The 15,794-nt window shown below is 36.8% G+C and overlaps 1 protein-coding gene across 1 annotated transcript in view; it reads right to left on the minus strand.

Annotated features, from left to right (window-relative positions):
• The window catches only part of LOC145664067 (synaptogenesis protein syg-1-like), a 997,265-nt gene that overhangs the window by 125,176 nt on the left and 856,295 nt on the right, over positions 1 to 15,794 (minus strand). Inside the window, exon 9 of the mRNA XM_081730408.1 lies at positions 5,174 to 5,333. Within this exon, the coding sequence (XP_081586534.1) occupies positions 5,174 to 5,333 (160 nt within the window). The remainder of the gene's footprint in view (positions 1 to 5,173; positions 5,334 to 15,794) is intronic.

Below are 15,794 nucleotides of genomic sequence, written 5' to 3' on the forward strand. Positions count from 1 at the left end.
ATGGTCTATAGAATCCGGAGGTTCAATGCCGCGTTCACAAACGCTCCCCACTGACTTCTATCTTAAGTCAACAAGATCCAGTTTCTATTTTGTATTCCTATTTCTGCGAGATCCATATTAATATTGTCCTCCCATCTGCGCCTAGGTCGTTTTCGATTGGATTGCCAGTTAAAACTTTGAAAACGTTCCTACTTTCTTCGATTCTGGTTACATGACCTGCCCACCTGAGCCTTCTAGATTTGATGACCCTAACAATGTTTGGTAAACGATATAAATTATGTAGTTCCTTGTTATGAAGTTTCCACCATTCACTAATCCCGTTTCTCTTGGGCCCGAATATTCGTCTTAGGATCTTGTTCTCAAATACTTTCAATATACGTTATTTCCTTAGAGTAAGCGACCCTATTTCGCAACTATACAGAACGACAGTCATGATTATCATTTTATATATTTTATGCTTCAAATTCCTCGACAGAATTCGCGATGTCAAAATATTTTGTACTGAATAATAACAGGAATTCCCTGTTATTAGTCGACATTTCATTTCCTCGTTTAATATGGTTTTGGTCTGTTAATATTGGTCCTAGATATTTGAAAGTATCTACTTTATCGTTACATTTACACAGCTCAGGAAAAGTTTTTACACAGCTGGCATGTACCGTATGTGAGTGTACGAACGACCACACATATATACATACACACACACACACATAAACACATAGGACACAGGTAATGACTGCGCTTAACAATGACAAGACAGATGAGGAATTTCTCGAAAGTGTGGAAGCCTTTCGAACGGGTATTTCTACATGTCAGTGAGGACATGGAGAGAATGGAACATGTGCAGATCCATTGGATACATAATTCATATATGTAAGTACTCAACTATAGCATGTACTAAATAAATAACACGTAAATACTTAACTATAGTGCTAAATAAATAATATGTAAATACTCAACTATAGTACTACTAAATAAATAATATGTAAGTACTCAACTATAGTATGTACTAAACAGGGTACAACATTTCCGGTCGCCAGGTCGCCATTGGCGACTAGAAATTTAGAGCTGGCGCCCCTTGTTCACTGGAAATGGTTTCTGCCTAAACTCACAGGACTGGCGCAGTCTCTGTTCGCACGAAAATAATTGTCTCTGAGTGAGGGAAAACACGGAATGTCGTTGTAGTGGACACTGAGAAAGATTTACAGTGAAACTTCATTGCGAGATTCCGAAATTTGCTTCCAATTGTCACAGTTTAGCAGTTTTACGTGTGAATATTGCTTCATGTGAGAGAGGCTTCAACATTCTCAACAGAGTTCAGACTGCCTACAGGAATTCACTGAAGACTGACACACTGGGCGATTTCCATCAATGGTTCTTCACTTAAGGATTTTGATCCAAAAAATGCAATCGACAACTGATACTTCAGTGCAGAGAGAGAGAGCGTTACACAAACGTGAAGTCTTAAGGTAAAATATTTTTTAACATGTATATGAATTGTCCAATTGAAAATCGATTGCCCAGAATCTAATTGTCTGGTTTTGAAATTTTATGCCCTGATGTTCTCTTTCTTAGTCAAACCAAAGGTCATGAAGAGGGGGGGGGGGAACTCTTCATCATTTGTATGTGAGAGATACTGGCAACCATAATTTTTGGATTGGCGAGTAAGTCTGACTTTGAAATGTTGCGCCCTGTACTAAATAAATAACATGTAAGTACCCAACTATAGTATGTAATGAATAAATAACATGTAAGTACTCAACTATAGTATGTACTAAATAAATAGCATGTAAGTACCCAACTATAGTATGTACTAAATAAATAACACGGAAGTACTCAACTATAGTGCGTACTAAATAAATAATATCTAATAACTCAACTATAGTATGTATATAATAAATAATATGTAAGTACTCAACTTTATTATGTGCTAAATAAATAACATGTAAGTACTCGACTATAGTACGTACTAAACAAATAAACTAAAATCATATTAGCACTTGCCCTCTATGATATTCAAACCTAGGAGTATTGGGTCTTTTCGGACACCATGTATTATCGTTTCTGTTCTATGAGTATAGTAGCTTTCTAGCTCTTCCAGCTTCAATAGAACTGAGATTAAATTTTATTCAGCATAAATAACGGTTTAATTTACTATATTAAATCCTCAAGTATTTATTCCATTCAAGTACAAGAATCTTGTCACCAAGCAACTCAAACACAGTAGGCCTATATAAAACTACATAAGTTGTTACATATTCGCAGGGGTGTAGCCACGGGGGGACCATCGGGGCCAGGCTCCTCAAATGCTTTCCTGCCCCCCCCCCCAAAATGACCAGCTTTAAAACATCATCGTGATATTATCTTGCTTCAGTCATTTGAAAATAACAAAGTTTATATACAGGTATAAATAATAATTTACGGCAAAATAGTATTTTACCATACCGATCGAAAAATAGTATGGTATACTTTTTTGTAACAGCAGATTACACAATTTACGGCGATTTGTATTTGACAGTTTGAAGACAAACGTTTTAACAAGGTATTACAAATACTACCATAAAACAATAATACTGAAATAAATTGTAAGTACATTATATTATTTACATGCTGTAATTAGTGTTAAAAAAAACATTCTTTATCAGATGAAAAATTTTGTGAAAAACAATATTTTTATTCAGTTTTTTAGTTTGGATTTCATTCTCTTTTTTAAAGTGCTACTTCGTGTAAAACAGTAAGTGAGATATAGCTGTTAATAAAATCATTATGTTTTTTAGTCACGAATAATAAATGTATATTTTTGTCAGAAAATCTTAAAAAAATTAAGTGTAATTTCAAAGAAATCAGTCTTATGTAACCAAAAGAGTTCTGTCGCTTTCTGAAGAGGTCTGTGTTCAATTGGCACACACGCCGTGAGTTGAATGTGAATGGAGATAAGGCAAAGGCCAGTTGTTGATGTTGGTATATCCAACACACTACCTGGTTGTGGCAGTTCAGTTACACCGTGAACTTGCGTAAGAATAGAGTGAACACGGAACCACCACAGACCGTCATAAGGGCGTGTACGCTGTACATCAAACTGGGGTCAAACGCCGCTACAGTGGCCTTTGGAGTGGGTGTCGTGACTACGCGGACAGTGCAGCGGTGGTTTAACAAATTTAAGGACGGTGACGAAACACTCGTAGATGCACCACGTGCCGGAAGACCAACACATGTACAAAATGAAGATCTTCAGGCAGCAATTGAGGTGAACAGTGGCCAAACATGTGAGGAACTGGGACTACAATTCAGTACGAGTGGAGAAACCATTCGGCAGCACCTTCATCAATTGGGGAAACACTACTGCTTGGTCTGGAAGTGGGCGTATCCCTAATTGGTGTTTTCTTACGGTTTTAGGTTTTACTCACATTTGTTTGGTAACATTGCTTGGCATTAGACAATGTTCTCTGTTGTTTCATAAAGCAATAAGGTAAGAAATACTAGTTACCACACAACGCAGGAATTACGAGCAGCTATGGAACACGCCTTCACCCTCGTGACTCCAAGTATCTCCCCAAAACATCTGCGAGAATTTGGCGTAGAATTCAGCTATGTTACGACATGGATGGTGATCATACCGATGTTTATGACTCTTAAGACTTCAAGGTAACTGTGTACAGGAATTCTACCATAACTAAACTATACCGTTGAAGCTAACCCACTTCCGGATCACACTGTACAAGTTGGGTCAATGGATCGACATGAATTGACTCCGGGCCAGAAGGCAACGCGAGCAGACACCTGTTTTTTTTCTGTCTCGTCTGAGAAATGAGGCATTTCTGGGCAGGGTGTTGAAATGTGATGAGAAGTGAGTCCTGTATGAAGTTCCACGGCGCCGTCATCATTGGTTAGCACCCCACGAGTCGCTTCCAAAGCAGCCGAAACCAACACTGCACCAGAAGAAGGTCCTCCTGTGTGTTTGAGGAACTGCTCGCTGCATCGTGCATCGGAAACTGCTACCAACTGGTCAGAGCATCAATACAACTAAGCCGTGTTCAAGAAAAACTTAAAATTTTGGAGCCAGACTTCGGGATCACAAAGGGGTCCTTCTGTTACAGGACAACGGTAAGCCCCACGTGGCTAGGATGACCCGGGACACCATTCTACGCCTTCGATGGGAAACACTATTGCATCCGCCATACTCCCTGAATATTGCACCGTTCGATTATTACTTGTTCCATTCCTTGGACAATCACCTTAGAGGACGCCAATTCAAATCCATAGTAGAGGTGCAAAATGCACCTGATATCTTCTTCCCTTCACGGCCCACCAAGTTCTACCGAGATGGAATCCTTGGCCTTCCAGAACGTTGGCAGAAAGTCGTCGATGCTCATGGAGACTATTTTTCATCCTCCAGGTACGTCTTGGGTAACATATGAATGTTCGGAGGTGGTGGGTGAGAAAGCGATAGAACTTTCTTAGTTATCTTTATAGATAGGCTCTGTGTATTGACATAGTTAGGCACAAAGGTATAATGTTTGTTCCGGGACAGTAAGTCTTGGTTGAACATAATAAAAATACCTGGAATTTAATTTATGAAGAAAAAACAATAAATTAATAAATAATAAATTAATAATAATAATAATAATAATAATAATAATAATAATAATAATAATAATCTAAAAAACTATTTTTAATTTTCGGGAAGGAAATCAAATTTTTTCAGTTTTTTCTGGCTTCAAAAACACTAGCTGCAACACTTTTTTTTTTTTTTTTTTTTTTTGCACATCGTAGCTGGTCCCCCTTCAAAAACGACGGCCCCTCCTTCAGAAACCTGCTCGGTACACCCCTGCATATTCGTTTAGGAAAGTGAAATATTAAATAAACTTTATCGCCAATCCATATGAAGAATACCATCATTAACAAATCTATTCTTGTACCCTTGTATACACACACACACACACACACACACACACACACACAAGTTCTCCGTTTTCTTTGACCGATTTTATCTAATACTTGTCAACAGACAGCTGGACAGACATAACGCTCTGTATGACTTCTCATATTTAAACATATTTTAGAAATTTAAAATTGAAGGAGACAATTTTAAAATAATAGATATAGGCATCAACTTTGATTCTATAAAAAACCAATGAGGATTAGTAAACCAATTATAAAAATTGATACTTACATTGAATTCTCAAAAGAATAGGATCACTAATGCCTTCTCCTTCTGAATTGCTTGCACCACAGCTGTATTCACCTTCAGATTCCTTCATCACTTTCTGTAGAACCAAACTTCTCTCTCCCATCAAGACACCTGCACTTACATTATGGATAAGCTGAATACCCTGAAATAATAATAATAATAATAATAATAATAATAATAATAATAATAATAATAATAATAATAATAATAATAATAATAATTTTCAGTGCTGTGAACAGCTCATTGGCAAAAATACAGCACTATGTTAGGACTATTATACAATCATTTAAAACAGACCAGAAAATTTGTGATATAGAATGAATATTAGTAGGTTAAGACCCTTGTCAGAAGTTTAATATATTCACATTACAAGATTAAAGCTGATTATAAAATAAGATTAAAATAGATACAGTCAATATCATAAAATACTATTAACAGAACTATGGAAATTAAAGTTTCATTTAACTATCGTTAAAATAATGAGTCAACTTTGCTTAAAATTTCGTATCTTCTATGTAAAAGATCCTGGTTACCTGCAAATAATAATAATAATAATAATAATAATAATAATAATAATAATAATAATAATAATAATAATAATAATAATAATAATAATAATAATAATAAAGTTAGCAGGAAACGATATGAGGGACTACGCAAATTGGAAAATGATAAGAAATTTCGATACCATGCAAGCTAGAAAATTGAATGTAAAAAAGATTTTCTTCTTTTTCGAATAGGTATTCTTTTCCTTAGACAGAGTGTAGTACCTTACACAATGACTCAGTCTTTAAGAAATGGATAATATTGTAAAAGTTCTTCCATTTGAAGGGATAAGTAGAGCTAGGTTGAGCAAATAAGAGTCCGAGATCGACTCCCACTACCAGTTTATTATTTTAAAAAACCGTCTAACAACAACAATATTTAGAGAAATACTTTAATACAATTGTTTCTATTGTGAGGTAGAAATTAGATAGCCCAAGACCGTTCGGCCAAAGACAGAATTTCTACAGAACTCTGGGCAAGCTAAGTAGAGTGGCGTAGAAAACCACAATGCTTTAGGCAAGCAGTGAAGGGGTTAAAAGTCACAGAGCCCCAAAGCAGGCTAAGAATCTGAGGTTGGGGTCCTGACAGAGCCCCGAAGCAGCTTAAGCTCAGTAGAAGGGAAGCCAGGAGTCCCGCAGCAGACTAGAGACTTTGAGGCTGGGTTTCTCCTAGTGCTCCAGGTAAGCAAGAGGAGGAGGGGAGACCAGTCAAAGACTGGTGCCTGTCCGCTAATGCTCTCCGATATATACCTCCATTGCTTCCCAGTGTGACCACCGCTAGTACTTTCGTACTAGATCTAGTACCTTTTATAATATTTTAGTGTTCTAGTACATTCTCCAACAAATCTAATACTTTTCTCCTCCTCTTCTCTTCTCATAAATACTTTTGGGAGAGAAAAAGGAATCTCATGAACATTTGATAATGTACGAAAATTTCACTGTTCTTGGTAACTTTTTTCTGCGTTTTTTTCAACAGTGGTATTTATAAAAGCGGAAGTGGGACATAGGTGCCTCCTCCAACTAATAAATGACCACAGTAAACAATATAACATATTTGGTGGTCCGTTTAATCCGTAGGCTATTAAAGAATTAAAACTCGATTTTCTCAATAAGCTCATTTTATGATATTTCATGTTTACTCCCGATATCCTCAATATTTGGTATACTTTTGCTACTTTAGTGGTTTTATAGTGAGTTCTAATACGACAGTTAAGCAGGGATTCCGCCAGGATTTTTAATTTGAGGGTGTAAAGTCAAAATTGGGAGGATATAAGTGGTGTGCACGGTTTGTATTGAATTTTGACTGTAAAAAAAATGTAAAGTTGGGGTTCTTTCAAGAATGAGGCGGTCACATCCCAACTCAATGGGGAGGGGGAGCTGCCGGAAAGATATTAATATCATAAAATGTCATAAATAGGATGAAACAAGAGCAGATAAATTTTTAGTACTTTTCCCCCAGATCTAGTACATTTTCTGCATAGTTTAGTACGAAATATTTTTGCTAGGTGGTCACACTGATGTCGTCCCAGACTGGTGCTCCAGGTGGCGGTGGCGCTGCTGTTCCCATGTCGTCATGTGACTTGTAGGTGGTGCTGGTCCGGCGTCTGCTTCTTGTAGTAATTCCATGTGAGGTATAGTACTCCAATGGAAATACATGTGGTTGAAGTTTATAAACAGGAGCAGGTAACATAGTTTACAAACACTGAAACTAGGTACATTACGTTATCTTAACACGCAATGATCACCTGAAGGAATGACTTATTCCCGAAATCTCATTGAAGATATGGAAAAAGCTAATAAATCCATGCTTATTGATTTACCTGCAGACTCATCTCTGAAGAGTAATAATGGACTGAAAAGAAGTCTTAATGGTAGGGATAATCAAGCATGGAAAAGGATTGTCACTAATGTGACAATAGTGAGGAATGGTTCCATGAATATCCAATTAGACCAAAAATACCTAGACCTTAACATTATTGAAGAGTTGTGGTCCGTTTTGGAGCTCAGAATTCAGAAGACATTCTCCTTCATTCTCGCTAACAAAACTAACTACTGCACTGTATGAGGAATGATAAAATATTATTCTAAAAAAAAAGTAATTCATTGCCTATATAAGTTGTTCTGCAGGTCAAATCAAAGCTGTTCTGCAGGTAACGATGGTCATATGCCGTATTAATCACGTGGATTGCATATCTTTAGTATTTCCATTATTTTGATGACCATGTATGTCTCAGATTGCGACCACCTACCTAATACTTTGTTGGTCCACCTTTTACTCAGAGTACGGCCTAGACACGGCGTGGCATGATTCTGGTAGTTGCTGATATGTTTCCACGGGTATCTGACAGAATGAGCCCACAGATGTTTGTGCAAGAGTCATGGTGCGAATAGCTCGTTCCACAACATCCTATAAATATTCTATAGGATTAAGATCCGGTAACTTAGGGGTTGGGGGGCAATTCATACGCTGCAACTCCGTGGAATGTTCCTTAATTCAATCAAGTACATTTCTGGCTTGGTAGCACCGTGCACTGTCGTCATGGAAAATGCCATTTTCGTGTGGGTAGAAGTTTTGCATTGTGAGATGTACGTGATTCTCTAACACCTACAAGTACACAACCGAGGTCTCGCTGTTGTTCATACACACTAATGGTCCCAGTCCATAGTAACAGAAGCATCCCTAAACCATATAGCCACCCTCACCTGCCTGCACAATACGCACCATGTGCGAGGGATCCATAGCTTCGTGCAGTTGGTGCCGCACATGTACACGCCCCTCCAAGAGAAATAGCACAAACCGTGATTTATCGGACCAAACACCTTTTTCCAACCATCCGTATTCCAATTAGCGTGTTCCTATGCTCATGTGCAACGAAGTCGGAGGTGACAAGTCGTAAGGATTAGGTGACAAATGTGTCGTCTGCTGTGGAACTGCATGCGTGCCAGTGTAAGACGTATAGTTGCATGGAATATGGGCGTTCTGCATTCACCATTGTATTAGTCACGTAATCCCCGGACATCAATAGTTCATTTGGCTGTCATAAGCTGTTTGACGCGATGCTCGTCCCAGATTTGATCTTCCCTTTCTTGGAGACTGTTACCCTATTTTCTTCACACTTGTCGTATACCTTCATTACACAGTAACGGGCACATCCGACAAGTATTGCTGCCTGGGTTATTGATGCACCCCACAATCATGCCCTATTAAAATGCGAATAATCCTGCCCACCTCCCATTATAACAGTGTGTTATCTACCAACATGTAGCCTCGAGGGTATACGGACAAAATCTCGCGGCCGAAACATCGCCGCCCAAAATCTCGCCGGCCAAAACCTCGCGGGACAAAATCTCGCCGGGCCAAAACCTCGCCGCCCAAAACCTCGCGGGACAAAATCTCGCCGGGCCAAAACCTCGCGTGGCCAAAACCTCGCCGCCCAAAACCTCGCGGGACAAAATCTCGCCGGGCCAAAACCTCGCGTGGCCAAAACCTCGCTGCCCAAAACCTCGCGTGGCCAAAACCTCGCCGGGCCAAAACCTCGCCGCCCAAAATCTCGCCGGGCCAAAACCTTGCCGCGAATGAAACTTTTCTTTAAAATTTACCCAATGTGTTTCCTAATATGCAATTCCACATTACAAATAATAATAATAATAATAATAATAATAATAATAATAATAATAATAATAATAATAATAATAATAATATACAAAGCATCGTGTGCGTGGGCTTTCTCGGGTTATTGCCGTTTTCTCCCACTTTCTTTATTCGATCATTTCCTTCATCCTGGTCGTTTACGTCTCCTTTAACCTATAGGACATAATCAAGGGACGTCGTAAAAACTCATATATTATTTCATATTTTCATAAATATTATTAGATTTTTGTTAAAATTTTAAGTTTTTGGATGTTCCAAAGTTCACGAAACTAACCTCGTTAGTTGTCATTACTTTCCTTATGCAGACTTTCTTTCCCTATAACCAGTTTAAAAACATCCTGTCTCTTTACCTTCACATTGAAATCCTCTAATACAGAAATAGAATTTTCATATGGTATCGCGGGACTTGGTCAAATACCCGTGATACTTGTTCTGAAACAGCGTCTTTTATACCGTCATTCTTATCATCTGTTGGAACATTTACATTTTGGTCAGGCGAGATTTTGGGTATGGCGATATTTTGGGGCGCGAGGTTTTGGCCCGGCGAGATTTTGGCCCGCGAGGTTTTGGGTGGCGAGGTTTTGGCCAGGCGAGGTTTTGACCCGCGACGTTTTGGGCGGCGAGGTTTTGGCCAGGCGGGGTTTTGGCCCGGCGATATTTTGTCCCGCGAGGTTTTGGGCGGCGAGGTTTTGGCCAGGCGAGGTTTCGGCCTGGCGAGATTTTGGGCCGCGAGGTTTTGGGAGGCGAGGTTTTGGCCAGGCGAGGTTTTGGTCCGCGAGGTTGTCGCCGCGAGGTTGTCGCCGCGAGGTTCTGGCCGCGAGGTTTTGTACCCAAACCAGCCTCGAGTGTTCTTTCTCTGCAATACTAGCAGTCGCGAAGTCATGTAATCAGCTCAGCTGCTGCACTTTCCCGTGTTGAGGAGTGGTCGCCATTCAGTGAGCACTCAGTGTATATATATATATATTATTTTTTATTATCAAAGTGTCTGGAGAACAACGTTTAGAGATCAAACTGGTCTCATACTCATAAAATATTATACAAAGTTAAAACTGTCAGTAATTCTTAGATCTGATTTTTCTTATCTTAGGACAAATTGATTAAAACACCAATGTCGCGTAAGGCGAATTTGAATATGGAATTTTGAATATGTATATGTATGTGTAGTCACAAATATTGCAGAATGCACTGTAAAGTTGTTTACTCGTGTACTCTATCATTAAATCTACAACATTCTTTTATGGAAAAAAATTTCTATACATAAAGAAATAATATATTATTAACAATATTGTAAAAGCTAGTTAGAAACATGTTTATGATTTATATCATGTGAGAAAAAGAATCACTGAAGTGTTACAATTAATGACTAAAGTTGCATTTCTTTAGCAAAATATGGAAACGGTTATCGATATCTTGTATGCACTGAGAAAAATCCGTTATTCGGACAGCGGTATATTTACAAATATACGGCATCTATATGTTTACTACGGAAATCTGTAGGGAGCATATATTAGCCACATACTACATACGTACTGCCTTTTTTCCGTTTGGATACTACGTCGTGCCGCTGCAGTATGTCTAATATCTAACAGTCTTATATGTATTACACACGTATACGTATGCTACATACGTCAGCTATATGTTATATGCGCCCGACTGTGCTGACAGCCTACATACATTTCTTTGTTTCATACAGAAAGTACGTATAGATGGAACACTTATACCGAAATTATTATAAAACATATGTTTTCAGTTATGTGTTTGCTGCTGGTTGTTACATGTAGTCGTCCAAAAGCTACAAGATTTAAGCATATAATCTACGTTTTTACGTACGCCACATGCGTTTTGTTATCCTGTATGATGTTTGTAACACAATAAATTACTAAATACTTATTCTAAAATATTGTTGGGACTCACGGTGGCTCAGTGGTAAAGCATTTACCTGTGTGGTACATTGGGTCCCTGGTTCGATCCCAGTTCACGCCAAATGGTACTTTATGGTGGACAAATACTGGTTTTCCCGGGGATCTCCTTCCATTTTCTTCGTTGTATTATGTCATTTACTCTAATCATAGTCTCATTTAGCCTACACGACATAATCGTGAGACATAATTGTGAGAGTTATTATTAGCATAGTGTGAAGATGAAATATAGGCTACCAATTGATAGATGTAATCGTGTTCATCGAAGTGCTGCAACATAGGAAATTTACGTTCTCATGCACAATTTTACGAGACAAACTTTTTTTTTTTTTTTTTTTGTAAACTTAATATTGATGCTATATATTAGCCACTACATAAAGACAAAGTGGATACTAAAGTGGTTCCTTATTAGTATCTTCACTATTACAGTAGTAAGATTATAATGATTATTGAGGTATAGCTAAAAACCATGGTTGGAAAAATAAAGAATAATTAACGCAATTAATTAAATTAAAAATTTGTGTTAAAAAAGTAGTAGGATAATGCAGAAATATTCTCAAAATACATATTTTTCTTTCCCAAAGAGCAGGTTTTCCTCTACTATAACTAACACAACATATAGATACTACTTAAAGGTAAACGCAGAGGATAATCCAATACCCTATAGGCGATTTGGAATTAAGGTTGCACATTTTCTTGACTTGAGTACGAACTGCAGGTGATGTCGTCAATAACACACCAAGACTGCCGTTACATCACAGGTATTCTCAAAATCGGCTAGGTGGACTTTCAAGACATCTTAGAACAACGGTAGAGTGGGAAATAAATCATCACTGAGGATTGAAGCCGGGCCATCTGTTTCATAGACAGTCGCTTACCGACTACGCCATATAGCCAAAAAATATCGGTTTTACTAACCATTAAAAATTTATACTCAGAGAGAAAAATTACACGGCTGAACATAAAAAATCTATAATCTTTATAATAGTAAAACTTTCTATAATCTTCATAACAGTAAAAGTTTCTATAGTCTTTATAATAGTAAATGTTTCTATAACTTTTAAAACAGTAAATATTTCAAAGATCTTTATAACAGTAAATTTTTCTATAATCTTCATATCAGTAAAATTTTCTATATATAATCTTGATAACAGTAGCAGATTCTATAATCTTTATATCAGTAAAAGTTTCTATACAATCTTCATAACTGTAAAAGTTCCTATAAATTTGATGACAGTTACAGTTTCTCTAATCTTAATAATAGTAAAGATTTCTAGAACTTTTAAAACAGTGAAGGTTTCTAAGATCTTTATAAAAGTAAAGATTTCTAAGATCTTTATAACAGTAAATATTTCTATAATCATTATATCAGTAAACTTTTCTACACCGTATATGATCTTCATAACTGTAAAAGTTTCTATAAACTTGATAATAGTTCTAGTTTCTCTAATCTTGATAATAGTAAAGGTTTCTATGACATTTAAAACAGTAAAAGTTTCTATAATCTTTATATCAGTATATTTTCTATATACAATCTTGATAACAGTAGCAAATTCTATAATCTTTATATCAGTAAAATTTCTATACAATCTTCATAACTGTAAAAGTTTCTATATCTTGATAATAGTAAAGGTTTATATGACTTTTAAAACAGTAAAAGTTTCGAAAATCTTTATAGCAGTAAAAGTTTCTATAATCTTTATATCAGTATAATTTTCTATATAATCTTGATAACAGTAACAGTTTCTATAATCTTTATATCAGTAAAATGTTCTACATAATCATCATAACTGAAACGTTTCTATAATTTTGATAACAGTACAGTTTCTATAATCTTCATATCAGTAAAATTTTCTATATAATCTTCATAAGAACAAAAGTTTCTGTAATCTTTGTAACAGTAAAAGTTTCTATAAGCTTGGTAAGGGTAATCTATAATCTTAGTGAATGTAATGTTGCAAATGAAAATTTTCACTTTCATAGTAAGATGACTATAACAACTTTAAACGCTTTAATATTAAAGTCGTTTCAACTTACTTGAACTTGGAAATAAACATATCCAAGACAACAAAAAGATTGGTGTTAACTCGTATTAAATGAAGTCACATCTTTTACAGTTTACTTTTTGTAAAGTCTTCGTAAATATTCTTTGTTCTCCATATCTCTCTGACTTTACTGTTATTTTTTCTTTAAATCAGAACAGTTGGTGCTCTTTACGGGATATTTCAAAAGCGGTTTGTGGTGGGAGGGAGGGAAAAGGGAAGGACCGTGTGTATGCTTCGGGGTTTATTACAGGAAAGCAAAGTCCTGGCAACACTTGGCATTTTCGCGCCGAAAAATCATGACTGAATTAGTGGCGGAAATACTAACAAAAGCCGGGGATTTCATGACACAACCATCTGTGCGCTGTGATGTAACACTAGGGTCAGATGTTGTTAGTTTGTTGTCTTCCTCCTCCTTGTCTTTTGCGTTTCCAATCTTAATGTCTCGAGTCTTAGAGGGGAATAAACAATTGCTATAGTATAAGAAAATATGTAATAATTATTTTAATGAGAAAATTAAAGTTATAGGGAAAAAAATGATTGGTTTAAAATAACTAATAAGGATTCTTTAAAAGTACTTGATTTGCGTATTATATCTTCAGATAATAGAAAGATTTGTGATCATGAGAAAACAGATAGATTGGAGTTTATGTTCAGAAAAAAAGTTATATAATCTTGATCACAGTAAATGCTTCTATAATCTTGATAAAAGAAAACGTCTCGAAAATCTTGATAACAATAAAAGTTTCTCTATAATCTTGATAACAGTAAACTTTCTACATTCTTTTTATCTCAGTGAAAATTTCTATATACAGTAATCTTTATAACAGTAAAAGTTTATGTAACCTTTGTAAGATTAAACGTTTACATAAATTTAAAGCCGTAAAAGCTTATATTATCTTCATGAATATGGTTTTCCAAATGATCAATATCGCATGCCGAGGCCATAAACGGAACCTGCCTAAAGTGGAATCCAAATTACCACTAGGGCTTATATTGTATCTGAGATAAGTCTCCTTACGAGAATCGAAGCCAAGACCATGCGCATAGAAAACATGCGTGTTGTTATTTGGCCATGAATATAGGCACCAAAACATTGAACTTGTGACTTCAGTGGATTATATTTTTTTATCTGTAGTTTTATGTCCCTTGTTTATCCCCTTTAGGCTAAAGCACACGAATGGTTACTGAAAGTAATTACGAAAGCATTGGTGAATGAAACAGGAGATCTTTGGGAAAAGACAATGATACCACTTTGTCCACAGGAAAATTTACAAGGGATGGAATCGTACCAGTGACCACTAATATCAGAGATGAGGACTATACCACTTGGACACCTTGCTCAAACATTTTTAATGTTTTCTACATAAAGAAATATGTTTTTGAGATGTTCTTCGATGTGTACACTAAGACAAGAGGCTTTTGTTCAAAATGTCAAGACCAAATGTTAAATTTTAAATATTTACAGAATTCTATACGTAAAACATTTCAATTTTTTCCTTCACCAAAAATAATAGTTTACTACCAAAAAATGCACTAATTGTTTGCAATGTCTTGGAAAAAGCACTAAAGGACATTGTTTATAATTCATTAAATAAATAAACTCCAAGAGAATGATGCTTTCGTTTATTTAGAAACAATGTGGAGAGGTTGGGGGCCTACTCCTCGCTACCACTTCTCCGTCTTCTTATTGCTTAAGATGTAAGTGTCCAGAGAGTAGGGATGCATTCGAGTCGAGTCGAGTCGAGATTTAAGCCCGTCTCGACTCGTCTCGAGAAAATGTTGTCTCGACTCGTGTCTCGACTCGAAAATATGTTTCTGTCTCGACTCGTGTCTCGACTCGACAGTCTCTGTCTCGACTCGACTCGAATTCGAGTCGAGACGTCTCGAAATTCGAGTCGAGACAAAATGTACGAGTTAAAATATACGCACACATCAGCCAGACCATCATGACTACCTACCTAATTGTCAGTATGTCGACTTTTGGCATGGATAAAAACGGCGACACGTCTTGGCATACACGCAATGATCCTTGATAGGTCGCTGGAGAGAGCTGACACCACATGTGCTCACTCAGGTCACCTAATTTCCGTAAATTCCGGGAAGGGGGGCGATGTGCTCTGACGTCACGTTCAATCACATCCCACAAGGGACATCACTCAAATGTCCGGCTCCAATTTCAATGAAACTTTTTTTGCTGATAGAAGGCATGTATGCATCATTACTTGTGATGACAAATTTTTGCCATGGTGCATGTTTTCTATTTTTTTAATAACTTTTAAAAGTTGTGATGTGGTTATTAGAGATTACTACAGAAGTCCCTTACTACCCTTTGTAAACGGAGCGTTAATGAATAAAAGTGAAGAAAAACCATGTGGATACATATAAGTCCTGCGGGGAAGTCGTATGGTAGATATGACCTTGATGGCAGCCATCTTGGAATCC

The sequence above is a fragment of the Thermobia domestica genome, chromosome 11, assembly GCF_964235325.1.
Source record: "Thermobia domestica chromosome 11, izTheDome1.hap1.1, whole genome shotgun sequence".
Classification (NCBI taxonomy): domain Eukaryota; kingdom Metazoa; phylum Arthropoda; class Insecta; order Zygentoma; family Lepismatidae; genus Thermobia; species Thermobia domestica.